The sequence below is a fragment of the Neolamprologus multifasciatus genome, chromosome 2 (assembly GCF_963576455.1).
Source record: "Neolamprologus multifasciatus chromosome 2, fNeoMul1.2, whole genome shotgun sequence".
Taxonomy (NCBI): Eukaryota; Metazoa; Chordata; class Actinopteri; order Cichliformes; family Cichlidae; genus Neolamprologus; species Neolamprologus multifasciatus.
In genome coordinates this window covers 31,058,972-31,085,547 of record NC_140440.1, presented here as the reverse complement: position 1 = coordinate 31,085,547, position 26,576 = coordinate 31,058,972, and the positions used below count along the sequence as shown (strand labels likewise).

Here is a 26,576-nt window from a genome sequence, read left to right as displayed (position 1 = left end):
AAAGAGAAAACAAAGCAGCTTCTCCTCTTGTTAATCTGTTCAGTTTTGTAGCAGGTGTACTTTTTTGCGACAGAACTACAAAAATATTTATATTACTTCTGATTTGAAGGTGAATCAAATTTTCTCCAAGTCAGAGAAGCTCACCTTCGGCCCTGAGTATCACATGAATTTTTCATTATAGAAATGATAGACTAATTTCTAATCCTGTACATCCTGGTCGCTCCTAATGAAAATCTGAGCATCTTCAACTGTGTCTCACTCTCACTGTCATCTTGTACATCATACCCTTCACTCTTGCTGCTATCCTTCTGTCCCAGATCACCCCTAGCACTCATCTCTGCCCACCTCACTTTGCCTGTACAGTCTTCTTCACCTCTTATGCAGTTCCGTTGGTTTTGATGGTTGACCCCAGGTATTTAAACTTATCACCCTTCACACCTCTACCTCTTGTAGCTTCAGTGTTACACATAGATTATTATAGGTGGCATTCCACTGATGCCTGCTAAATGCCCTCAAAATACCAGATATTAATCATTCTGATTATGTTATACTAAGGGCTCACACATTTGCATAAATACAAGTTCCAATAACTTGGTTACCCATTTACCAATAAAGTTGACCTCGCTGCTGTTTAACCTCATTAGCATGTCAATATGTTGATTGGACAGCATGTCTTTGGTCCCTCCCCTGTTGAAACACAGCCTTTAATCCCTGGTAATCTCCTCATCTACTGAGAGCCCACAGTCATGGCTGCACCAAAGGAAAATTTGCTGTCTCTTGGGCGTCTGAACTGCTCAGAAAAAAACACTTTCACCAAAGAAAGACAAATCTGTGGAAATAAGAGGTTAGACCACCTAAATGGTACCACATTTGCAGAGAATGGTGGATGATTTTGTCTTTAAAATCTTTTAAACTCTTAAAATGTGACATCATTTAAGTGTGTATGCAGTTTTTATATGAAAAGTAATGTTCACAGTCAAGACTAGTTTTATTGGCAAGTCTAAGAAGCAGATGCTGCCATGTCTTCTGGAAAAACGGGCTGTATATAGATGGAAAGTGTGTGTGTGTGGCTTAGATGACCATCCTGCTGCTTCATGACCGCTTTCTCTTACAGTGTTAACAAGCCGGTTTTGTTGCAAGATGACCCTTCGGCTCTTCACACTCAGGATCATCTGTAAGTTAGCGAGATGCTTTCTCAGTAAATGTTTTTTAAACTCCAAGTTTTTATGTGTGTGTCCTATTCAAGAGTGATGCACCTGCAGCAACGCTTGCAGGAGCTGAAGGAAAGAGAGCACACAGCCCAGCAGCAAAACAGGCAGCTGCTGCAGCAGTTTGAGAAGGCCCAGGACACACTGAAAGGGATGTTGGCCCGCAATGCTGCCATGAAAGTGATTCGGGTGTGTAGACGTGCAGAAAACAGACCCATTAAACACACTGGAAGAAATCTATTCTTTCCTCGTGAAGCTCTTAAAATAAACTATTGCTTTGACCCCTGCAGATGGAGTATGAGAGATACCTGGAGGAGAACTCCCCCCGCTGGCAGCAGCAACTTAAGGAGAAGAGACAGGCAGCTCAGAAGAAGGTACAAGTAATGCACAGCATGGCGAGCTGATTATTCACAAAGTTAAAGTGTCTGGTCAAAATGTAGAGCTGGTTCTGTATTTGCTGCCTTACTTGCAGTTATGTTTACATACACTCTCGTTGGCATGAATGTAATTCTGGGCTTTTAATTATTATTTTTTTCCAGGGTAGAATGATTGTACAGCATACATCTTTAATAATGACGCTAAAGAATTGGGTGTACAAGTTAGAATTTATTTTAGATCTTTTCTAATCCACACAGGGTCAAAAGTATACATACACACGTTTTAATTTTAATGGTGCTGAAGCTTCTACAAAGTCTTTTGGCACAATTGACCACATCTGGTAGCTTCACTTTGCCTGCATGAAAAAGGACTCACTAGACTCAATGAACAATGGGAGAGTCCAAGGAACTTTGGGAAGATCTAAGAGGGAGAGCTGTAGATTTACTTTTTGGGAAGGTCTATTGGAACCATTTCTAAATAACTGTAGATTCCAGGATAATCAGTTTAATTAGTTATATTTAACTCAATTTATTCAGATTCATTCAATTTGCTGAGATATTCAGGAACAATCCAGGAGGCTCAAGCCTTCCATGAACTGGAAATCTGCTGGTACACCAGCATCACTGTCCACAGTTAAGCTAATTTTACATTCCCATAGACTGAGAGGGTGCCGACCAAGAAAGAAGCCACTGCTACTAAATCAACAACTTCAAGCCCGACTAAAATTTGCAGCTCCCTGCACAGAAAAGTCAAACACCAAGGTTTTATAGTCAGACAAGACAAAGATCGATTTATGTCGGCAATGACAACAGGTGTGTTTGGAGGAGTAAAGATGAGGCTTTCAAACGGAAGAAAACTGTTGTAAAGCATGGTGGTGGTAGCATTATGCTCTGGGGTTGTTTTGCTGACACAGGTATTGGTGGATAAAGTGGATAAAATAATTTAGAAGGATGCCTACGTCCAAATTCTTCAAAGAATCAATTTAAAGAATTGAACAGCTAAGTAGTTGAAACTTGGACACAGTTAAGTGTTCCCAGCAGGACAATGATCCCAAATTAATATCAAAACTGGTTTTGGAATGGATAAGGCCAGCTAACATTAAGCTTCTGGAATGGCCTTCCCAAAGCTGGACCTCAACCCTATTGAAAATGCATGGATGCTTGAAAGTTGAGTCAATGCAAGGAACCAACCAATTGAAATGAACTCTACCAATTCAGCAAAGAGGAGTGGTCAAATATCCAACCATAATTATGCCAAAAGCTTGTTGATTGCTGGTTCATCTAACCCTGTATTAAATATGTATGCTTTACAATCATTCCACCCAACAGTTCAAAGAAATCATGAAACAATCAAAATGACAGTGACGTTCATGCCCATCATAAGTGTATGTATATTTCTGATCACAGCTGTATTTGATAGCACTTTCAATGTTTCCACTTCCTCTCACCTCATAATGACAAATTCAAGGAGATTAAGAATATCCATGTTCCAAAATCATTTTTCCTTATTTACAACTGATGTAATACACTGTCTTCCTGACAGTGTATTAAAGAAACTGTTTCTTCAACAGAAAATGGATGACTATTTGAAGTCGTGTTTAAAGAACACGGACGTGATGAAATCTTCTGCAGGTAAGTCTTTATGCTGTGGGGCTCGCTTTAGGAAATGACTAGATCACATTTATTGTTTAGTGGTAATAATCTGCTCTCATGTGTTATCTTGAAGATTGAGGTGTTCAAATATTTTATTCAAAGTCCTGTGTTAGTGTGACAAACACCAGTCGAACATGTATCCTTGTTTTCAGGTCCACCCACGGAGCCGCAAAAAACTGCTACACCTCAAGGTTACTCTGACTACAACCAAGATGGCTCCTCCCATCTTCCCCACACGCAGTCCTCCTGGTTGAGCTGCAGTCAATCCCAGATAGCCAGATTTCCTACCAGAGTTCCACCCATCATTCCTCACCCATATCCCCTTTACTATCCCGCCTCCGCACCCGGACAGTACCATCATCCCTGGCACAGGCAGGATCTACAAGGCAGGGCTTCCCTACAGCCTGACTACCCCTGGTACCAGCCTGCTGGTGCAACTGGAACGCCATCATACTCCGAGGCCCTGTGGGGCCAGCTTTATATGGAGGAGCCTTTACGTGACTCAAGGGTTTCGCAGACTGTAGGAGAGGAGGATAAAATGAGCAGAGTGCTGAGCTCACAGAGGGAGAGAAGTGTCAGAAGCAGCAGCAGTCGTTCGTCTCACGAGTTAGATGTTAAACCAGGTGAATACATAAAAATAAATACTTTTCTTACATGAGTCTTTGTGCGTATTCAGCATGTGTGTGGACTTGTTTTGTGTTCGTACATTCTGTATCTAGTCCGTCTGTCCAGCAGTCACAGTGAGAGCAGTGAGAGTGGCAAGGATTCCAGCAAAAAGGCGGGGAAGGAGAAGGGAGGAAGAAAACAGCATGCCTCTTCAGACAGAGAGAGATGCAGCCCTCAGGAGTAAGCAGCATTCTTGTAGATGTGACTTTGAATTCATTGGATCCCACTGATGTATCATCTCCCCTTAGTTTCTTCCCTTCATGCTGCACCAGTCTGTTAAATGTGTTCTGAATACCCTTCATCAATACCCCCCTCAATTTATAGGCGCATTCCTGTCTCGTTTAAAAGAAAAAATGTAGTTGATTTATGTGTGTCCTAATCTTTCTGGTGCAATTACTTGCCTTTGATCACAGCACAGACAGAAGCTGCAGGAAAAGAGAGCACAGCAATGACAGTAAAGGTCAAACTGGCTGGACATGAAGTTGGGGATAGTATTTGATGGCGTGTGGCAGTCATACTAACTTAGCACTAACCCACATTTTATAGAAAACATCACGTTCTTGTTACCTCCTAATTTTATATAAATTAATTTTTAAGTTTTAAAAAATATGTATTAGTTAAACAGTACATGCTGTAGAGGAAGTGTTCTCCTCTTGCTTTATTTCTTAATACTTATTACTGTTTTAGACTGGCAAATTCATTCATCCATTCTTCCATCTTTTAGGTTTTCTGGGAATTCGAGCGCCATTCACATTCCCTCAGTTAAAGTGGCCCAAAGTTCAGAAAGCAACGCCTCCTCAGAGAAAAGCCTGAGGAGCAGTAGGAGAAGGACAAAGAGAAGTGGGGATCTTTCTGTTCAATCACCAGGATCTCAGGAGGCAGAGGAAAGGACTGCGAGTAAGGGAGGTGACTCAGAGAGTCAGGACACTGGTGAGGAGTCAGGAAGTTTGAATGAGGCATACGAGGGTGAAAAAGCAGGGAATCAAAATCATGAAGAGATGAAAGAGTCAGGATCCCAGCGGGAGAAGGAATCAGAAAGTGACAGTGCAAAGGATAAAAACGATGATGCCAGTGAAGTAGAAGAGCAGGACAGTAGCAGTGCTGAGCAAAGCAGCACAGGAGAAAAAGTTAAAGATAAGACAGAGGAAAACCTGGAAGCTAAAGAAGACGGTGAAGAAAAAGAGAAAAGTCAAACAGATAAAGAACAAGATGACAGTGATATCAAACGAGGTGATGGTGCTTCTGCCAAGGACGCAACAGAGGAGGAAGCAGAGACATCGACAGATGATGAAATGGAGGAGCAGGGAGGTGAAGAACAGTCAATCAGGCTGAAGGACGAAGGCACTGAGAACAGAAAACAGGGTGCTGCCTCCTCTCAGGACGAAGAGGATGGAAGTGAAGGCAGTGAAGAAGAAGAGGATGAGGACTTGAATCAACAGGATGACGAAAGCGAGAAGGAAGAGGAACACGGGAGTGAGGAAGATCAGATAGATTCGGACGACTGCATCGTCACACCACAAGAAAAGAGGTAAGATGGTGAAGGATTGAAATATTCCTCAGACATCATCACAAAAAGTCTAATGTAATCCTGTTTTTAGATCTACACAGATTATAACCGAGGAGGCAGCTCAGGAACAGGAAGAGGGTAAAACAGGATCTGATAATGATGACTCAAACGAAGTCAGTGATGAAGAGGATATTGAGAACCTTCTTGCGCCTCAAGAAGAAACTCAGCAAAAGTAAGTACTCTTTCAACTGACTGACTTAAATTACTCTCTACGCCTCTTACTTTTCCTTTACCTTGTAGAGAAAAGCATCTGAGAGGTGAAGAGAAGCCCAAAGGTACAGTATAACCCGTCTTTACAGTAACATTAGAAAGGCTGCAGGACTTCTGATTTATGCACAATTTATTTTCCAGCGAGTTTTAACAACATGGGAATTTTTCAAGTGGAGCACGACAAGTCGAAGACGGAGGACCCAAATGACTCTGATGAATTTGATCATTTTTATGACTAAATGTACTGCTGTGCAAGTTAAAAGAGACAAAACCACATTCAAAATAAAGTACTGCAGAGTATTATAATTGGTTTTATAATAATGCATTAAAAACAGAAACAACAGGCTATTTAATAACTGTTTTATTTCTTCTTGTTTTAATTAAAGGCATTTTTGAATGTTACAATCTTAAACTGGAATACAGACTGTACTCAGACTTCCCTGCAAACACAATTTTTTTCATTTTGAGCTACAAAAGCAACAGGATTTTTCAGCGTGTTACTTTTTCCTCCTGTTAGAGGCACAGGAACATAAAAAAATCTGGACAACAATAAAACTTAAGTGGAAGAGACACAATGTTACAAAAGCTGTACAAAGGGCAACAATAATTTGTTGAAAAAGAAATTATTGCTGCTGTATTTGACTGATAATCCATCAGTTATGAGCACAGTACACTTCAACATGTTCAAGGTATAAAAATAAACCAATATACAAAATAATTTGAAATGGTTTTCCAGCAGCATGCCTGTAGCACAGCTGGTCCTGGTTAAACCAGCTCATTTCTGGTGACAATTAGAAGTGAAAGTCTGCACTCTTGTTAGATTTTCACCACCTGAGCAGTCAAACATGGGCTCACCCTCTTCCCGTCTTCTGACTGAGGGCTGCGCTGGATGAGCAGCCGCCCGTACGTCCCGCCCACCTGGCCTTTGGTCAGCCGCCCAGGGTTGACACACACACAGCCGACCACGTCCTGAAGATGGGAGGAGATTTTAAATGACATAACACTCGTAAAAACTCATAAAAAAAATAGTCACGTGTTTTAAAAAAAACATGTTTTACTTTATATTATCAATGCAATAACTGATGATCCTGCAATCAATTACCTCAATAAATGTGTATATATAGGATGTCAAGGGGAAGACGAGTTGTTTACCTTTACAAAGTAGCGCATTTCAGAGGGAACAACAAGGATGTCGGGGGTGAGCGGCATTTGGCCGAAACTCTGGAACTTCTCATAATCCATATTTACCTCGTCCGCGGGCGGATACAGTGGGTAGTAACTGGACATGAGAACATGGACACGATCACTGATAATACGTGACCTCAAATAAATAAATAGATCTGAACTCCTTCAGGATTTACCTCCGCTGTGTGAGCATGTGCTTCAGTATACGTGAGAATTTGTCTGAGCCGGTTCCACTGCAATGCAAAACATCGATTTCAACTATGCACACCGATGACCTTCATTGGAAAATATGATCATGTGAATAATTTAAGGAAACGGTCAGCCCTGTTCTTTATAAATCTGCATAAAAATGTAGGTCAGTAACTCACTTTGGTGTTTCTGATCTGCCACCTTGATGTCAGAATTTGGTGCAAATTAGAAAACAGCCTCACTCACCAGCTGATTTCCTCTGCACCCATATGGATGAGGATGTCAGTTGATGTCAAGCCAATAGTCACCCCGTCAATCAGCAGGGTGCAGGGGTCAGGGACCAGGGTGACACGCTGCAAAGCATGAAGACAAACATTAAATAACCTGACACTTACGCATGACATCTCCGGGACTGAAAACCATATTAAGGACAAATAATGCTACAGTATTAAAATAAGTAGGGATGCACCGATACCGATACTGGTATCGGGTATCGGGCCGATACTGTAAAATGTGTGTGTACTCATACTCGTAAAAGTTAACCGATACCATGAACCGATACCAACTTATTTCATTAATCAGAGGGTGGCTTGTCATTTCTGTTGTAGTTTGTTAGATTGGCCACTAGGGGGCCAATTATTATTTTATTTATTATTTATTTTATAATTTTTTATATTTTATTATTTATATAATAATTATTATTTTGTTTGTTTACAATATGGACACTCTGCAATAATTTAAAAGTTTATTTTATTCCAAACAGAAATGTTTATTTATTATTCTGAAAGCTCGAGACAGTGCCAATACTTCAGTGATATTTTGTAAAATTACAATGTGGAGACTCTGCAATAATTTAACAGAAGTGCTTATTTTTCACTTGAAATTTTTTTGTGGTCATTTTTTTATTAAGATTTTATTTTTTATCGGCAGGGAATATAATAAAACCTGTCTTCCAATTAATTGTATTTGTGTGTGTGTGTGTGTGTGTGTGTGTGTGTGTGTGTGTGTGTGTGTGTGGTAGAAGTATCGGTTTTTGTACTCTGTATCGGCAAGTACTCAGATCCAAGTATCGGTATCGTATCGGTTTGAAAAAATTGGTATCGTTGCATCCCTAAAAATAAGGTTTGCCACAAGTGCTCAGAAATCTGCTGCATGTGCTCATCAGCATGCAACAACAGTGTCTAACCTGGGTCTGTTCTTTGCCGGGGTGGGGCAGGCTGAATGGAGGCTGTGGGTAGATGAAATGGTGGTGGATGTCTCTCTGAGAAGGTACAAACACCAGCTGACAGCCAACACTGGATTAAAGAAAACGAGAAAACACGAGGCTTCATTGTGGTAAATAAATCTGATTTGAACAGGTGGAAAGCACAGTTTAAAAAACAACCAAACGAACAAACAAACCTCGAATCGTTACAGTGTGACTGACCTCTGTCTTAACTTACTTGTATAATGTGATGACATAGTTTATGCAGACATATATGTAATTAAACGCAGAAACAAGAAAGACAAATTTCATGTGCAATTGCAATTGCATGCAGGGTTTCAGAGGGGGTTGCAGCTTTAATGTCCTTATGGCACAGATTTAAAACAAAAGCGAAAAAACCTGTAACTTTTGGAAAATTGCAGAAAAGGTCACACATGGATCCTGAATTTAACATCACAGAGGAAGTCACATGCATAGGGGGATTCCAAAGCTGTCTGACTCTGAGCTTTGATTAGACAACACATACCTTCTGGTCCCATCCACGATGCTTTCAATGCATCTGGTGAAAATGTTCTCAAAAGTCTCAGTCACCTGGCCTTTCTATTTAAGAAACACATGGAGATGACAAAGAAAGAAAAACAAACAAACAAATATGTTGATTAAAATGAATTCATACTGCAAATTTGGATATAGAAGCTCAAATTAGATCCTTCTATGCAAAACGTGTACGAGTAGACGGTATTCTATGATGAAAAAAACAAAACAAAAATCTGTGATTGCTATACTGCACCTGTCAGTTTCATTGATCTGTTATTGTGGTCAATCCAGTGGTACGCTTTTTATTTCCAGACCCAATAACACTGAAACTAATCGTCTTATTTGAGGGTTAAGTGTTATATCTTAAAGGATAACACAGAAGTTTTATTCAGCAAGTGATACCTATTAGTTTTTGTCTACACACATATCCCTTTTAAAGCATTTTGACTTGATTTTTTTAACCTTTACATTTTACTTTGATCGGTAAATTAAATCCTGTTCAGGTGCTTATAATTGTTCCCTATGAATGGTAGTCCTTTTGAAAATGGTTCACTTATCTATTGGACCACATACCTTGACAGAGGAAACTTGACCCATTGTTATCATTGTGATCTTTTGACTCAGGCTCCAAGTTTTTTTGTGTGTGTGATGCCCAACAAAATTTACATGCAAAAATGCACGTGAAAGGTTCCCCCTTGTGTTGTGCACACTCAAAAAAACTCTGTCCCACTGACCTCAATCTGTTCATGTTTGGAATCCACAAATGGGCCCAGCTGTGGAAGAGAAACAAGAAATAGGAAAACCAGACAAAACACAGAGTCATGGGAGGACTGCCTCCCTCATAAATACACTCCTGACAGTGTGTATGTGAGCTTTAGTGGAAATTCTGTCATGGATAGTGTCTGTTTTATGATGGAACAACAAGGGAGACTGTACCAGCAGGCAGACATCAGGACGATCCCTGACAATAACATTGATTAAGTCCAGCAGGGGGTCAAAGGTCAGACTGTCAGAGGGAGCGTACGGTCCACAGGCCACCAGTACATTCAGTGGCTCTGCAACAAATGAAGAGTGTGGAGTGTAAGAAGATGGCTTTAAGTTCAAGCTAAATCTGAAAAATTGATCAGACAGATCTTACCTTCATCTGTCTCCATTTTCATGTCAGAACTGTAGAACGGCAGAGGAACAGCCTAAAAGCACAACGACGTTACAAGAGTTTTCACAAACAGGCAAAAAGTGTTAAAGCCAACAACTTAGAACCGACCTCATAGAATTTGGAAGCCACCAGTTTTCTTCCTGTAGTGTTCATACCCTCCATCACCACCACCTAAAAAAAAAAACAAACAGAACAGGAGCATTTAGATAAATGTTTTCTTACATGTGGGTTTGTTGGAAAGAGCTGCAAAAACAAAGCTACATGCTTCTGCTGATAAAAGGTTTCCTATAATTCTGAAAGTTTATTTTTACGAGGGGAAAAACTGTCAGAGCTCTCGGTCAGACACCGGGTCAGTCTCAAGCCCATGTCCTTGGCATGCTCTGTTACTCTTGGTGGCCATATAACCTGCTGCACATAAGCTCAGTGCACAGGCAAAGGAGAAACCACCGACTGGTCATTAGGAAGGACCTCACTGGCATACCCATTTCTAGTTTCATCTGTCAAAGTAAGCTATTTCATTCAGCTCACCTGACCAGGAAAAAGGGAATACTCTTTAAGCTCCGATAGGTCAACGGGTACTTGCTGACCGCCTTGTTCTGGTCCAGCCTCTAGCAGGACTGACTGTGCATTCAGTTTGCCATTACTGTCGCAGCAAATCTGTCCTAGCACAGTTATACTGTCCTGGAGGGAAGAAGACGCAAACCCAAGAAAGAAGTTAACTTTTAATCAAACAAATAAGCAGGTTTGATTTTACTCCTCAGTATATATGATTTTAAGAGAAAACAATTCAGTGATGTAACGTAACATTTTATAGCAACGTATTATTTAATAATTTATTGTTTAAGCAGTGGGGATGAATCTTTAATTTAAAAGTTTTCCAGAGGTGTCATCGCTTCTGTACCTGGGCAGGCAGAGAGACGGGGGAGAACTCCTCAATGCTGAAGCGAGTCCTGAGTCCTTCTCCTAGCTCCTCAATCTTCTCTGTCAACACTGGGAAAGACCCAGAAAAAAAATATTATCCAAATGTTCTGGGGTATATTTATTTAGTGATTTTACACCCAAACATACAGGAAATCTTTAATCAAGTGTGTGCAGCTATGTACCGTTTCGAACATCTCGCAGCCTCTGGAACATGTATTTGTAGCTGCTGTTAAGGGAATCTTCCGGTCCTTCCAATATCTCAACTTGGACGCCTGCACCTGGATCTTTCCTGCCCACCCAACGGGTGCCCTGCACAGCCCCAAATGTGGCCACCACCTCTCCCTTTCCTCCCCGCTGGCTGTACTTCTGTGAGGGTGTTGTACTTCCAAAGAGATAAGGGGAGAAGGTCACTTAAAGTACAGTGATGCAAATACAAAAGTTTATCTTTAAAAAAGCTTTCTTTTTTAACTTTAACTCAACCAGAGAGCATAATTTTCATGTTTTCAAAAAAAATCAGAGCAGCATGGGGTGGAGAGTACTTGGGAGAGAAGCTGGCTGGAGACAGCAGTATGCTCGGGCTGGCCATCAGAGCTGCAGTTCTCTTTGAATGAGGACGCTCTGGTGTCGTCAGAGGTCGTTTCTGAGAGCCCTGTACCGACAGGAACAAACACAGTTAGGATCTTGTCTGTCTACATAGACTCAAACTCACTCTGCGGGAGACCCACGAATTACAAAAAACCTAAAGCATAAATGGATAATTTTTTTTTAAAAGTTACGAAAATGTATTTCTTTTGTTCAGATTAGATAACGGTCTGCTGCTGACAAGCAAGAAGTGTTTGGTTACCTTAGCAGGAGTAGAGTAAAATTCTAAGAGATCCTCCTCCTCTTCCTCAGCTCTTATTCTGATTCATTTTGTCAAAGTCTATGACTCAACAACAACATTAGCAGACATAAATCAAAGAAAACACATTGCACAGTGCAGATGGACGGGTCTTTATGCTCAAGCATCAGTGTGAAGGATACAAATCATCAATCATGCTAATGTCTCTCATTCTACTGGATGCTTCTTCCTTTCGGGAGGTTTTTCTGGATTTGATCTTCTTGTTCAAAACCTACAAGATGACAAACATGCTGCATTTATAAGTAATTTAATAAGTAATTTGTAATGCATATTAAAATCTGTGGTCCTGCTACCTCGTGTTCAAACTGCTCCAGAGTGTCCATGGTGAGCTTCACGCCTTGTTTTGTGGCGCTATAGGCAACCCACTCATGCAGTATCTCTTGTGCCTGCAGTCTGTTACAAATACACTGCTCCACCACTGAAATGGAGGAGAAATGAGGGAAAACAACCTAGGATTTAATCTGAGCGTCTGAGAAAATACTAGATGCAAGTACAATGTGAATTAATTTTGTGGGACACAACTTGCAGTGAATACTGTTCTTGATCTTTATATTGATCTTAGTAATTATAAAAGACGTATCAATGAAATCAAAACAAAAATAAGCAGATTTCTAATTTACTTGACTTGTGAAAGTAAGTTATCAAGAAGAAAAATGCTATTTTAATTAAAAGATTTAACTAACAAAAGCGCATGCACATGGGTATATAAATATTATGACTGATGACAACAGCTTAAACTACATGTCATAACACTACATTACTGCTATCCTGCGTATGGTAGAGTCTTCGACGATTACAGTGATAATACACTTAGCTTCTTTGCTAACACACTCTCCCGTGTAAAGCTTCAATCCATATGAGAAAAACGGTCATCTTAGTTAGCAACTTACTTTTGTCGAGGACGGAATCATCTTGATAGGGTATATCGAATATTTCCAGCTCAGTCTTTAAGCTCTCTGTAGTTACTAGCGACATGGTTTTATGATACACAGTTACTACGTTGTGGAAAACGTCAAAAGCTCCAAAGTTGTGATGATAGCTGCTAACGTTAGCTTTACTCTTACTTCGCGACAATGCCGCCAACCCTAGTTTTGTTTTAACTACACGGCTTCTAAATGCTACCTACAGGCGGTTAGCTGTTAGACAGCAGAAACTAAATAATAATGGTCAACCTGATGCCTGTTTCATTTTACCGCGAAAAAGCGCTGTTCGTGTTGGCGGCCGGAATGTACGTCACATTCGTAACAGTAATAAACGGAAGTTGGCGGTCCCACAAAAATAAAAGCCTGTCCTGGTAACTTAGTTGTTTTCAAACTTTTTCAGTGTCCCACTTCAGAAGCAGAAAACGCCCCACAGTTTAATCATCCAATAACAATTAAAAACAAAGGAATTCTATCTGAATAATGGTCAGACAAATGGCAACAAACTATCTATTTACACTTATTTAATCATCTGGTTGTCTGCTCCATGGTTGTCTGGGAATCACTGGATAACATATGGGTAACACAATTCTCAGATCTTTTTACAGGTGTGCAGTGTGTGTTAATGATACTGCTCTGCTGCTGGCAGGAAGTCTCTGGAGTGGGCAGTTGTGTCCTGCAGCCCGTCATTGATTGAAGATATGTACATCAGCAGATGCAGGAACAGGGCTACCAGTATCAAAAAGGACTCTTTAAACCCATGGACTTTTTACCCCCTCACCTTACAAAGTGCATCATCAGTGCAAAAACAACAACCTGTCACACTCATAAATAGGGATGGGTATCGAAAACCGGTTCTTGTTGAGAACCGGTTCCCACTGTTTCAATTCCTTGGAATCGTTTGCCATTTTTGCAAACGATTCCCTTATCGATTCCAGTCGCCCCGAATGACGTCACCACGTTGCGGAGCGTCATTTACCTGGCAGGAAACATGGCGGCTCAAACGCTAAAAAGTTTGGTTATACTTTACGAGAACGGATGACAACAGGGCAACTTGCAATACTTGCAAAGTAGATATTTAATTTAAGGGAGGAAACACTACGAATATGCAAAAGCATTTGCTCACAAAACACGCGATAACCTTAAATGAATGTCGTGTTTTTAATTCCGCTCCGGATTCGTGAATCTCAACCCAGCAGCAGCGGTAACGTTTGCACGTCCTCTCCCGTTAATACGGCAGGTAAATAATCAACTAACAGTGCATATTATGTTAGCGCGATCTGCCTTATTACAAAACCTGCCATTACTGTGCATTTAGGTGACCATGATGAGAGAGACAGACAGAGTCTGGCTCAGATGCTGGCAGTTCTTGCTACAGTCTACCGGTAGCGTCTCCTTTCAGGCCAGGATAGACGAATGTCACCGAGCTGTGACTAAGTTTGTGGTAAAAGGCTTGCACCCATTTGCCACAGCAGATGCCCCCGATTTTCGGTAAGTGAATGTGTTTAATTGTAGGCAGGGACATTTTTGGATATTCTTGTGTAATTGCTACAGAAGAATATTTATTTTATTATTTTACATTCACAATTTTTTTTCCTGGGGACCCTGTGACACCCCATTGAAGAGCTGTAGGTTGGATCTGTTAAGATCTCACTGTTGGGTTTGTAAGGCCATGTTACTCCTAAATTTCTATCTTGTTCAAAGAGAAGATATAAAACAAAGATCTAAGCTAATTGACCTTAGTGTTCTCCTTTTTAAAAAAAAAAAAAAAATCTATAAGAGAATCGATAAAGAATCGAATCGTTAAACAGAATCGAAAATGGAATCGGAATCCTGAAAATCTTATCAATACCCATCCCTACTCATAAACACTGCTACACACTAACATTTTTTTGTCCATGCACACATACCCACACATTAGGAACTTGTTACGATACGCAATAACAGATTACACAAAACAGACTCATTTTTGCAATAACACCTATTGTCTGTTTTTATATCTATTAAGACTAGTTTGCACTCTAGAAACAACTGTGGTCTAAACAACTGCATACATCAAATAAGAATGCGCAAAATTGCATCCTTACCGATTTATAGCCTTACCTTAATTATATGATCATTAATGTGTTGTTTTTCTAAATTTAGATAATATTTCAAATTGTATTACTTGTTGAGGTTGCTCATATGACTCTTCTTCTGCATAAAATGATCCCTATGAGTGCCACTTACTCCTATCAGAAATGATATAAGATAATGATAATATAGTGACCAAATTCTATAAAGATTACAAAAGTAAAATGCAAAACTATTAGAAATAAGACAGGAAATTAATTCAACAGATAATTTTTAATCTTGCATTTAGCACACAAAGTGGTAAAATAAACATTTGAACTCAAGTTAATTATTTTAATGCTGTTGTTTATTTCTAATAGGATGGATGCATGTTAGAGCTCTGAAACTTTACATTTTACAAATTTTAAATATTCAAACGTACTGGCGCATAGCCAAAAGATGTGAAAATCACTTTTGTTTGCCACCAGATCAAAGTGAAATTGATTGTATTGATTGCACAGTTCTTGGTGATGAATGCCAATGTTTCACAGAAGAGTATCTGAACTGGGGCTATTTCAGGGTTCAATCTTGTCAGTTTAGGGAGATATCTCAACAACAGATACTCATCAAAGATCTCATGGGCATTCTTTTGGCTATCTGTGACGAATACAAAGGTATCACTGCCTCTGATTTTAGGGCTTTTTTTCCAGGTTACCATGGTGATGTAGGTAAAAAGAGAGGCTCTTTCACCTCACATCCTAAATAGATATATGGTACAGACATTTTTCTATGGGTATAACCATTGAAAAGAAAAAAACTGAGATCAATTTGGAATATTATTACAAAAATAAACCGGTGCAACCAAGCTATAACAACAACTGTACTTTTAAAATTATGGGTTAAACAGATGTTGCTTTTGGCAGCACAACTGGTGCACTTTAAATTTTTTAAACACATTCAAACCCTTCTTCTGCTGCCTCTGCAGCCTTTAACCATAACAGAACTCTTAAGATAAACACAGAGATTCTCAGATTTCTGCTGTGGTGGGCTCATCGTTTTCAGGATGTACTTCCATCTGTTAAAACAATGACATTGCATCAAATTGTGGTTCAGTGTAAGAGGTACAGTGGTAATGAGGAGCTGCTATAGGAACTGGGTGGTGCTGGCGGAAAGCAAGCGTCTCACTCACCTTAGTAGAAAAGCACTTTGCCTTGGGAACGAATTTCCACGATGTTACTCTCCACAGTGATTCACGGAGGGAGGCTGCCAACTCATGTGTGTCATGTACCTGACAAACACAAACCTAACACGTTGTCAACGCCTCTGAATACAGTATTCAGGTTCTGCATCACACCATGAGACAAGCAGTTTTTCCACACCTTCATGCAGTTCAGACAGGCATTTCTGAAGTCCATGCTACTGCTGCTGCTCACGATACTCATGGACGAACTGAGAATCACCTCAGCAGCTGCATGCAGCTTCTCTTGTTGCTTAAGGATACACACAAACATACACAATTACTTTTTTTCAGGTGTCAATAACTGTTAGAAATGAATGTAAAACAACCATCACAATCTACCCGAGTATAGGGTAATGCTTAATTGCATAACCAATTCAATCCATAGTTAGTGAAAAGAGAGAAAAGCTGTCAATGATCAAAACTGTTGCTGATTCATTTTCTGATAATGGACTGCAATAGTTATCATTACAGGACTAAAAACTCTTAAGTAAAAGAAGTAGGACACTTAGTGTGTTTGTGCATGTGCGTGTATGTCTTTGTCATGCCTTTTTTCTGTGATTTTGTGATTTCAGTGTGTTCCTCAGCTCAGTCTGCACGGCTGCTACGAGGGCCTGCCTGTTGTTGTTCAGAATGTCCTCCAGGTGGAGCTCTATCAACATCTCGGTGGCTGAATGATCAACAATTTGCATGTTTGGATTGGAAAACTGAAAGGCAGGCTGTCTACAGTGTAGGGTTTTGTGACTGTACATGCCGCTGCGGTTCCTCACCCATAAGATCAGTGAGCTGGGAGGTGAAGGGGTCACTATGCTGTAAGAAGAAGAAAAGCAGGAGACTCTGCTGCACTGTGGGAAGACTTGATTCCTGCTCTGGATCAACCCAGCTGTCTTTCTCTACTGTGTACACAGTACCGCCGCTATACACAAGATCTGCAGGGGATGTTGAAACATTTATGCCAAAGTAAAGAAAATAATAAGATGGATACAGTGGGAGTTACTTGAGATAAGAATTTTAAGAAGAAAACAGTGTTTGCATGAAGCCACACATGGGTTACAACCAGCATAACATGTATCTAACATGCTGGCAATTAAAGACACACCTCTGGGTTGGGCAGATAATTGTAAGGGCATTTATTTATTTATTGCAGCCTTTTATGTAAGCATTAAAAAATAACGTGTCAAACGTGTCTCTTTTCATCCCAAATCAAACTTCTTAAATAAGATAAATGTTGATGGAAGATGGAAATAGTCAGAGACAGTGTGAAGCAGAATGGATTACGGGGCGTTTTCAGGTTTCATTGTGTAAATGTGAATGGATAGACTACTGCTGACTAATACAGACTGTCGGTTTTGTTTGTAGTTATGATTCATTGTATACACAGGGGGAGACACTTATTGTGAAAGAGCAGTTTCTGATAAAAGGGCCGCATTTTGACTGTTATCACCACATGAGTGCGTTTAATCACACTGCTCCAGTCTGCCTTGTGTGCAAAACAGCGACTGTTAAGTCTTTTTAAAATGTAGCTTCCAGTGTTTCTTTTTGATAGCTCTCTTTAGGGTAAGGTTTTAAATACCTGCTGCTACTGCTTAAAATAAAATCTAAATGACTAAATGGTTAATAAAGACTTAAATTAGGCTCATTTTACTGGACTGCTGTCTAGACACAAGAAGACAGTTTGGTCTTTTTTAGAGAAGAGCGTCCTGCTTGTTAGGTACTCATTGACAGGAGAAACCATATAATATTTATAAGACTATTACTCTGCGAGTCAAATGATCTTATCTGTTCAAATATGCCATATAGAACTAATTTGCAAAATAGATTTTGGGAAACTATAATGCTGCTGCCTGTATGTCCATCAGTTTGGTCCAAATTTAAACCCGACTGCTGAATATTTTGCAACAAAACAGGTCCTGATAGATTTGCAGCAACTCTGGTTGTCCTGTCTTTTTATCCGGCACTGCCATCAAGTCAAACGTTCAGTCTGCACGTTGCACACAGTTCACATTCCACATGCTTTTTGCACTGTCACTGTGACAATATCAGTGAAACAAAAATGAAACACTGCTCATCCCAAAAGCTATTAGCATGAAAAATTATGTAAATCCTTCTGAGAAAAACAAAACAAACTTTTAAGTATATTACTTTAAGAAAAGCATAGTAATTCATGGGTAAGAAAGACAGTTAGGTCAAACCCTTTCTCCACAACTGGAATCGCTGCTATGAGAATATTTTGCAGCGTGACTGGAGCACTAAATCTTGTATTGGAAATAAATGTCAAGTGCAAATTAGTTGCAGATGAACCCGATTCTCATGAGGCAGGTTTTTAGAGTGCAGGGACAACCACTGTGTTGTGACAGAAAGTAAATTCTGTAGTCCATTTTCTTTTAGTGCTTAATGCTTTTGTTTATGTTATATGTTCTGAGTCCATTGTTCTGTTTGGTTTTGCCTTTCCCATTCAAATGTTGGGCTTATGAGATCCATAAAAGTCTTAATTAGCAGCCTCAGGCTTGGGCTCATTCTCTCATAAACCCATGCAGGTGGTTGAAATTAGTTTTCTTTAACAAAGGTAACAAATCCAAGTTATAATTGTGTCAATGTCTAATGTCCTGTAAGGACAGGATTAACTGTTCCGGACTTTGGACCTACGTCAGGTTCGTTTTACACTTTTTTACTGGGAAATCAAACCTCTCAGCAAAAAGAAGTAAAAATACACCCTGAACATCAGAACATGCTGTTCCCAGCAGTGATTACCTTTGAAAGAAGAGCAGTAAAGTCTATATAGTTCCAGCTCTTGACAGTCCAGAACAGCAGGAAGTTTTTGAAAGAAGCCAGAGGGCCCAGTGACAGGAATGTTACTGGGGTTGTATACCAACACATGGAAACATGTCAAGGAAGACTAATCCAAATCAGATGCCCAAATACCCCTGAAATGAGTCAGGCCCTAGTCTGAATTTTCCCTTGTATTCAATTCCTTTGCCTACCATGACAGGAAATGAGACTGTGTGGTACAGATGTGTGATAAAACATGAAAAGGATATTTGTATGTGAGTAAGTTCTGTTGCCACATTGGGGTATGGCAGCAGACAGGGGGTCAGGAGTGTAACCACCTGAACACTCAGATCCCCAAAGAGGCCCTGCTCCATGGTTTGTGGTGGGATGCTGAGTGGCAACCTGCCTCCTATAGCAGGGTGTCCTCTCACACACCAGCACCCTTTCTTCACACAGCACGGAGGCCTTTAAATTCAAGGGGAGAAGAGAAAATCAGACAGATCAATAGAAGGCACATATTCTGGTCGAACCTTTAAAAGCGGCATTACTGACGGTGCAGAACAGGTGACGTCCAGGGTCAGTAACAGTTGGTCCGCCAGTGCAACTCTTCTCTTGACCTTGACACTGCAAGAACGCAAGATGACTATGTCAGCAGTTCATAAAACAGAGACGGATATTTCCATTCCTTTTTAATTTATAATCCAGACTCCAGTCAAGAGGGTTTAGCACAGTCAGCCTTTTGTCTTGTTTTTATGTTTTTACTCCAAGACAAACCACTCGAGGCGATTACAATGATCTACGGCAACACTCTTTTGCTTCAACTTTTTTATATTGCAGTTACTTTTTAAACTTACTCAAAAATAATTAGCTAAATTCTGTTTATGAAGTGAGATCCTTAATGAACCAAAAGCAAAGTCATTAAATGTGAGATGTTCTAACAAGAGGGAGGCTTTCAAAAACAGAAGCTATGATATACATCGATGCACTCGTACCAAAATTCCCGCAGCGAGGTCTCCTGGTTGATTTTGAGTTTGAGGTGGATTTGTATCTATGAAAAATAAGAAAGATGTAAACTTTTTTTGCTTGAAGCTTAACGTGTGATTCGAGATGGGGAAACAGATCTGTTCATACCCCGGCATTAGCCAAAGTGAATGTGCGCAGGAATGCCTCTAGATGGGCTTGACACTCTGAAGTGCAGTGTCTTGTGTCTTTTACCTGTACATTGCAAGATATTTAAAAAAAAAACATGTGACTCACGCTACTTGTGTTACGACTGAAAAACAAGAAAAAAAAAAATGCATTTCAGAATTCATCTGGGTTGTTTTTCTACCTGAAAAGATAGAAGCAATCTGAGGGAACCATACAGATCTGTGAAGGCACTCAGCTCCTCAGGGTCAGGCTCATTACATGGCCACACACAGGGAAACATGCTCTCTTTCAAACGGGCAAGGGCTGATGTAGCAAGAAAAGAGACGATGTAGTGCACAGAGATTCCAGTTATGTGTATATGTCTATATTTGTGTGTACATACCAGGTTGGAGGGCTTCCATTTGAATCCCTGCACACCAGGGGCCAGCCGCTGCAACTGTGCAATTAACTGGATCAATACAACAAAACATTAGCCTTTGTTCCAAGAGCTGCTGGGACAACTAGCTTCCTGTTAGTTATCTTTATACTGCAGTAAATTTAGATGGAGGCACTAACAGTAATTGTTTAGTAATAAATTATTGGTAACCAATTAATCATCTATTGATAAAATGTTCTTCACCAGATCCTGAAGATTAAGTTAATTTAAGTAGAGACTTAACATTTATGATATAATTTATAGCTTTAATTGATACAATAAAAATCCATTGAAGTTTTATTTTAAGTTAGTTTCCACTTATCTACTTCTTTAAGTCTTTGTAGCATAGACTCCACAATGCGGTGAAATCATTTTTCATAGCTTTTGGTCCATATTGACGTGACAGTGTCCCATAATTGCTGCAGAATTGACACATCCACAGTGCAAATTTGCTGTTCCACCACATCCCAAAGATGCTTTAGTGCACTGAGACCTGATGACTGTTGATGTCATTTGAGTACATGTTCAAGAAACCAGTCAGAAACGTTTTCCTTCATCGTTCTTTCTCCCTTTCCTATCCCTCAGTCATGTCTGTCCCGTCTGTAACAACTGAAAATAAAATAAAATAAATAATAACAACAAAGGTGATCCATGATCAATTTGGCAAAGTAAATCCATTGGGTATCCTTGTTGGTCTTCAGACAACAATTCTGACGGCTAAAGAAAAACAGTCTGAGATAAACTGAGCTTTGTGACATGGAATGTTATCTAGGTGGAAGCGTTAGAATCAGATGAATGAGTACAATGTGGTCACAAAAACATGGTCAGTGACACACTCAGGCAGGCTGTGGTGTTTAAATGATGATCAATAGGCAATAAGGATCCCAAAGCGTGCCAAGAAAATATTCCCCCACAAAAACTGAACTGATGATACAAGACCGGATGGATTCATGCTTTCATGTTGTTTACACTAAATTGTGACCATAACATCCAAGTATTGCAGGATAAACTGTGACTCATCAGACCAGGATCTTTTCCAATCTTCTATTTCTAATTTTGGTAAGCCTGTGTGATTTGTAGCCTCAGTTTCTTGTTCTTAGCTGGCACCCTGTGTGGTCTACTGTGGCTGTAGCCCATCTGCTTCAAGGTTGGGCAAGACAACTGCCACTCACCTCATATTTTCCTTTTTTTGGACCATTTTCAGTAAACCATAGAGATGACTGTGTGGGAAAATATCAGCAGTTCAGCAGAAATACTCAGACCCGCCCCTTGGGCATCAACAATCATACCAACGCATTCTTTATCCTGAGGCTCATGTTGAACTTCAGCATAGTCATCTTGACTCATGTTTACTTACCTAAATTAATTCAACTGCTGCTATTTGATTGCCCATCAGACATTTGCATCAATAAGAAGTTGAATTAAGTGTCCCTGATAAAATGACCTGTAGATATTAAAATACTGCATTTTTCTAATATATAGTGTGTATCAAAATAACCCCTTTTATCCAAGGACATTGTCATTTTAATATTTGACCAAACCCCACCTTAATCCTCATTTGTCTCCCTGTTATGCCTCTTTTATTTGGTGCAGTCTCAGCTGCTTTGACTCACCAGTGCAGTTCAGCTTTTGTGTAGAAACTTCGGTGTCAGTCCACAAAAGCAGCAAAAGCCCTCCTCCTGTCCTTAAGCCCAGCTTTTGCCTTTGCTTTCCCATTAGCATGATCAAACGCAGCACCTGGAGAGGCCATTTGAAAAAACAAACTCCTAGCTTAGCATGCTAACGCTACTTGCTAGTTAGCGTTAGCTAGTAATTTGCTAGTAATTTTCATCTTTATTAGTCTCTAAACCTTTTTATCCATTTTCTTTTCTACCATGAATCAGGAATAGCTATAACTTAAACAATTACCTGTTGCATTTCTTCCAGCATTTTCAGTTGTTGTCTTTGTGCTAAATCAGCAACCTAACCTAATTTAACCTAAACCTTTGTTCACGTTCACAGGCTGTTGACTCATGCCAATCCAAAAAAGCATCTGTATGTAATTTGAAAATGATTTATTATTTATTAGTTGTTTAAAATATTTGACATCATCGTCATATTCATTGTAATAATAATAATAATAATAATAGTAATACTATTATTGTTATTATTATTATTATTACTACTACTACTACTACTAATAATAATAATATTAATAATAATATTTTTACCCAGTTTTGAACATGGTTTTTATCGCTATGTATTGTATTGCTAACTGCTTTTTTGCTATTTAGTTTTAATGAATTTAATTTAGTTTAATTAATTTATATCTAAGCATATAATAGGCAGTAGTTTAAAAAGCATGTTTTTGAACATTTAAATATGATCTTAAAAATGTCTATATATTTAGGCATATTAGATCATAAGAAAGTAATTTATTTATTTTTATTTTTCATTAAAAAACTTCATATACAGTGACAAGTACTCGTCTCCTTTGTAATTTCTCCGTTTTTTCCCCTACATTTGTTACACTTAACTGTTTCAGGTCATCAATCAAATACTAGTAATAACAAAAGATAACCTAAGTAATACACCACACTGTTTAAATGATTATTTCATATATGATAAAAGCTATCCAAATCCATCTGGCCCTGTGTGAAAAAAGATAAGTGCAGTATAAATCTGTTCAGTGGTTGTTCTGTCCTTGGCAGCAAGAAAAATCAAGTAACTGGAAATGAGTCTTTCACATCACCGGGGAGGAGTTTTTGGCTACTCTTCTTTGCAGAATTATTTTACCCCAGTCAAATTGGAGGGTTTGTTTTATGTTCTTTTGTATGCAATCCTGCGTTTGTTAGTTTTAGGTCAGACGTAATGGGACTGAAAGCCTTCAAAGAGTTAAACTTTTGTCTTATCAGTCAACAGATTATTTTCCCAGACATTTTGCAGTTCTTTAGTTATTTTTCTAGGTTCTTTTGTGACCTCCTCCATGAGTCATTGATGCACTCTTCAAGTCATTTTGGTAGGCTGGGTTCACGAGTGTGGTTCACTACAGTCTTAAAGCCTTAGACTGACTGATCGATGTGAATGACCTTGTTTATCATCTGTTCTTGAGTCTTTTCAGATCATGGCATGATGTGTTGCTTTTCGCCTGCTTCACTTTGTCAAACAGAGTGATTTCTTGATTCAACAGGTCTTGCAGTAATCAGGCCAAGTGTAGATAGCGTAGATAGTGAAATCGAATTCAGCTTTTCAAAAAGATGTGGCTAACCACAGTTAATTCATGATTCAACAAGGAGCTGACAATGACTTCTTCACACGGAGCCTTCTTGGTTTGAATATTTTTTCCCATAATAATTGAAATCTTTTAAAAGCTGTATTTTGTGTTTAGTTCTAGTTTTAGTGTTATCTTTGCCTGATATTAAAATGTTTTTGCAGATCTGAAACATTTAATTGTGACAAAGAGGCATAAAACTAAGAAATCAGAAAGGCGGCAAAAACCTTTCAAGGCGCTCTTCTCTGATAATGTTAGCAAAAGAACTTAATTTTATGATGATAAATAATTATTAATAATGCAATAAAAGTCACTCTACCACTGGTACTTTGTACTGTACAGCTGTAATTTTGTGGTGTTTATCAGGCTCATTGCTTGTACCTCTGTTTACAAAGACATCATTAAGCATGTATTTATCATATCTTTTGGGATCTTGCAATATTTTTCATCCGTAAAGAATATCAAACACAACACAATTCTTTCCAAGTAAATGTAATAATTTAATTTCTTTGTAATTATTCATAAATATAAAATTCAATATTGCACAGTGTGAAAAAAAAATCACCAGAAGATTAAAACATCTAAATTTCACAGTTGCTGATTGGATGAAGACATATGAAACTCTCCTTTAGCGTGAATCACTTTCCTTCTTTCTTAGACCACTCGCTGTATCCACCAGTATAATTGCATGCGCTGAAATAGAGAACAGAGATGAAAGATGTCAGAATATAAAAGCTGTTATTATTACATCATAAACATGCAGTAGAAAGCTGCACATTTTTAACAACAACAACAACAACAACAACAACAACAACAACAACAACAACAACAAAAACCAAAGATGGCTCTCTACAGTCTTAAGGACTTATTGCCTTTGTAGTAATGAAGAAGACTTGGAGTTTTTTTAATGGGCCTTGTCCATGTATGTGTGTGTATTGTGTATTATAAGTAATAACTTATTTACGTCACATATCCCAGCTGTTGGACTTTGCCGATGGCCAGTCCTGATCGCCTGCCCGTCTGGCAGGAAAACACCAGCTCTGGTGCATCCAGCTGTGGCTTCTTTATGCCATACTTGGCCTTGAATTCATCTGGATTCATTGCAAAAGCAGTCTCCACTGTATCAACTGAAGGAATCAAAGAAGAGACAAAGGTAGAAAACATGAATATGCAAACGAAAACTTAGAGAAAACGTACAGAACTTGAAAAACAATCTGACGTGGGATATTGGTGCATCCTGGAATATGTCCTTTTGCTACCTCCTCTTCACTGCGGACATCAATCAGAATGAGATTTGGGCTCTTTCCCACAAGAGCCTTCAGTTCCTCATAGGAAATATCCTTGGTACCTTGAACATGGCAGAAAACACGAGAAACGGTATGATAACGTTTCATCAAATTAAGTAAAACTACACCACTGTCTCTTTTAGATACAGGTTTTAAGTGACAAATCATCCTGACACAAGAATGCATTATTGATGATCCTTGCCAAAGGAAACTAATTACTGTTCATGTGAAAGGTTAGATGAAATATGACACCTGCTTTACCTGTACAAAGGTACACGCAAACACACTGATAAGGAAGGATGTACTAATGCTAACCGCACTGATATCAGTGGCTACATGTCATTTGGCATGTGTAATGTAGTGATCCAGAGAGTATCTTTGCTTCATTGTTAGTGCCGCAACAATCTAGCAATAATATTCAAATACATGTACATGACCCAGCCACTTTGTTAGGTACACCTGCTCAGCTTTTCATCATCTCAAAAATGTAATTAACCTGTCACACGGCATACAAGGCTCACCAAAAATTAAACAATAGAAGAGTCATTTCAGCATGATCCAAATTCTCTAAAGCTTGTTTATAGCAGCTACTGGAATCGATACCAAGAAGAACTGAGAAAGTTCTGAAGCTAAAAGGGGGTCTTACTATCAAGGTGTACTTATTAAAGTGGCTGATGTAAATCGTCCGAGTTATTTAAACACAGTAAGGTAAACAGAGTGTTGAGTTCAGCTATTAAAATCATTAGTTTCTCAATTTGGCTTTTAGTTTAAGTAGAAGATGGCCTGAAAAAGAACCTGACATTTAGCTCCCCTTTCATGCTATATTCCTTACAAGATAATTTCACTCGCATGTTGACCTGTTCTTATCATATAGTGTGATGACTATGAGCCTGTAAAATAGGAGTAAAGGTACACTGTCCTGACTGCCTGTGAAAATATGCAGATAATTATCAGCGGTTATTAAACCTGATTGTTTTTTCTTACTCGAATAACCGAGTACAGTCCTCAGGGAGACTTAAAAGCTTCCAGTTTGAGCTATTTATTGTTTGCTGAGTCATTCGTATCCTACAAAGAGAGGTTTCTTCATGTAAATATTTAGTAGTAAGAGAAATAAATGTGGGAAAATGAAACAGTTCAACAAAAGGACCCCAAAACAAGTTTAAGTTTACAAATTAATATAATTCAGATTTTTATGAAAGCACTCTATTGCTTCTTCTTAAGCTACTGTTGTTTCGAATTGTTATTTTACAAATTGCTTACCCATTAAATTAAATTAGACGTGCTTCAATTCAGACAGTAATAAATATTTTATAGTTTGTTAACCTGGTTAACAAAGTTGAAGAGTGGGCTTAAAGACTCACCTGTGTTCGCCATCCTGTTTGTTGGGTGAAGTTGAAAATATGAATGGCATTAGCAATTATATATAATGGAATAATAATGCACCTTCTACATGGTTGTGTTTGGTGGCACCTCATTGGCTCACCTACCGGTAAAAGGTGGATCTTAGCCCTCGAGACTTCACTGCTTAGCCAGTCAAATCAAAATCTTACTCATTTGTTTCCCAAGTTAGAGGAGGTGTTTAATGACTGTGCAAAAGTCTGTTTTACAGTGTATAGTTAGTGGCTTAAATATTTTTACAAATGTTTTGTGCAAGTAAAATTATGAGTGTGACATGCTTAAAGGATCAAAAGTAAACCAGTCTCAGCTCTTATAGTGCAGACACA

At 39.0% G+C, this 26,576-nt stretch overlaps 4 protein-coding genes across 7 annotated transcripts; 1 reads left to right on the top strand and 3 right to left on the bottom strand.

Moving 5' to 3' along the window:
• The first annotated feature begins 572 nt into the window (after positions 1-572).
• LOC146524796 (uncharacterized) lies at positions 573-6,027 on the top strand. Of its 3 annotated transcripts, XM_085182095.1 has the most exons (11): positions 573-844; positions 1,115-1,174; positions 1,247-1,397; positions 1,499-1,582; positions 3,157-3,217; positions 3,391-3,861; positions 3,958-4,084; positions 4,629-5,432; positions 5,503-5,643; positions 5,712-5,746; positions 5,823-6,027. In XM_085182095.1, exons 1-11 carry the CDS (start codon positions 747-749, stop codon positions 5,918-5,920), a joined length of 2,130 nt encoding a protein of 709 aa, XP_085038221.1. In that variant the 5' UTR covers positions 573-746; the 3' UTR covers positions 5,921-6,027. The 3 variants fall into 3 exon arrangements, with proteins under 3 accessions (XP_085038221.1, XP_085038230.1, XP_085038241.1); XM_085182104.1 differs by lacking the exon at positions 1,115-1,174; XM_085182115.1 differs by lacking the exon at positions 573-844 and having other exon boundaries at positions 1,263-1,397.
• Positions 6,028-13,036, bottom strand: pola2 (polymerase (DNA directed), alpha 2). The gene is made up of 18 exons (XM_085182129.1): positions 12,665-13,036; positions 12,068-12,192; positions 11,897-11,985; positions 11,718-11,775; positions 11,413-11,522; positions 11,056-11,255; positions 10,854-10,942; positions 10,481-10,633; positions 10,061-10,123; positions 9,935-9,986; positions 9,733-9,851; positions 9,531-9,569; positions 8,786-8,859; positions 8,242-8,350; positions 7,302-7,408; positions 7,043-7,099; positions 6,834-6,960; positions 6,028-6,650 (listed from the first exon to the last, which is right to left on the bottom strand). Exons 1-18 carry the CDS (start codon positions 12,747-12,749, stop codon positions 6,498-6,500), a joined length of 1,809 nt encoding a protein of 602 aa, XP_085038255.1. The 5' UTR covers positions 12,750-13,036; the 3' UTR covers positions 6,028-6,497.
• A 482-nt stretch (positions 13,037-13,518) lies between these two features.
• top6bl (TOP6B like initiator of meiotic double strand breaks) lies at positions 13,519-22,339 on the bottom strand. Of its 2 annotated transcripts, none has more exons than XM_085182202.1 (14): positions 22,225-22,339; positions 21,930-22,053; positions 20,284-20,349; positions 20,083-20,204; positions 19,884-19,967; positions 19,745-19,800; positions 19,305-19,376; positions 19,022-19,217; positions 18,735-18,858; positions 16,754-16,912; positions 16,532-16,653; positions 16,126-16,236; positions 15,936-16,049; positions 13,519-15,821 (listed from the first exon to the last, which is right to left on the bottom strand). In XM_085182202.1, exons 1-14 carry the CDS (start codon positions 22,243-22,245, stop codon positions 15,774-15,776), a joined length of 1,419 nt encoding a protein of 472 aa, XP_085038328.1. In that variant the 5' UTR covers positions 22,246-22,339; the 3' UTR covers positions 13,519-15,773. The 2 variants fall into 2 exon arrangements, with proteins under 2 accessions (XP_085038328.1, XP_085038337.1); XM_085182211.1 differs by having other exon boundaries at positions 15,936-16,034.
• A 1,096-nt stretch (positions 22,340-23,435) lies between these two features.
• Positions 23,436-26,526, bottom strand: LOC146524793 (thiosulfate:glutathione sulfurtransferase-like). Its single transcript, XM_085131602.1, has 4 exons — positions 26,214-26,526; positions 24,786-24,914; positions 24,531-24,693; positions 23,436-24,259 (listed from the first exon to the last, which is right to left on the bottom strand). The coding sequence occupies exons 1-4, from the start codon at positions 26,224-26,226 to the stop codon at positions 24,205-24,207; spliced, it is 360 nt and encodes a 119-aa protein (XP_084987728.1). The 5' UTR covers positions 26,227-26,526; the 3' UTR covers positions 23,436-24,204.
• Between the last annotated feature and the right edge of the window lie 50 nt (positions 26,527-26,576).

What these genes read in the sequence shown, in the direction of transcription:
- LOC146524796 (XM_085182095.1), top strand. Translation starts at nt 747, where the DNA reads ATGGCTGCACCAAAGGAAAATTTGCTGTCTCTTGGGCGTCTGAACTGC. An exon ending in CTGCCATGAAAGTGATTCGG is followed by an intron (nt 1,398 to 1,498) that starts GTGTGTAGACGT and finishes TGACCCCTGCAG; the next exon opens with ATGGAGTATGAGAGATACCT. An exon ending in GTCACACCACAAGAAAAGAG is followed by an intron (nt 5,433 to 5,502) that starts GTAAGATGGTGA and finishes TCCTGTTTTTAG; the next exon opens with ATCTACACAGATTATAACCG.
- pola2 (XM_085182129.1), bottom strand. Translation starts at nt 12,749, where the DNA reads ATGTCGCTAGTAACTACAGAGAGCTTAAAGACTGAGCTGGAAATATTC. An exon ending in CCAAACATGAACAGATTGAG is followed by an intron (nt 8,860 to 9,530) that starts GTCAGTGGGACA and finishes TTTCTTAAATAG; the next exon opens with AAAGGCCAGGTGACTGAGAC. An exon ending in GGTGCAGAGGAAATCAGCTG is followed by an intron (nt 7,100 to 7,301) that starts GTGAGTGAGGCT and finishes TTTGCATTGCAG; the next exon opens with TGGAACCGGCTCAGACAAAT.
- top6bl (XM_085182202.1), bottom strand. Translation starts at nt 22,245, where the DNA reads ATGCTGGAAGAAATGCAACAG. An exon ending in GATTGCTTCTATCTTTTCAG is followed by an intron (nt 19,968 to 20,082) that starts GTAGAAAAACAA and finishes TGCAATGTACAG; the next exon opens with GTAAAAGACACAAGACACTG. An exon ending in CACAAAATCACAGAAAAAAG is followed by an intron (nt 16,237 to 16,531) that starts GCATGACAAAGA and finishes TGTATCCTTAAG; the next exon opens with CAACAAGAGAAGCTGCATGC.
- LOC146524793 (XM_085131602.1), bottom strand. An exon ending in AGGATGCACCAATATCCCAC is followed by an intron (nt 24,694 to 24,785) that starts GTCAGATTGTTT and finishes TGATTCCTTCAG; the next exon opens with TTGATACAGTGGAGACTGCT. An exon ending in CAACAGCTGGGATATGTGAC is followed by an intron (nt 24,260 to 24,530) that starts GTAAATAAGTTA and finishes TCTCTATTTCAG; the next exon opens with CGCATGCAATTATACTGGTG.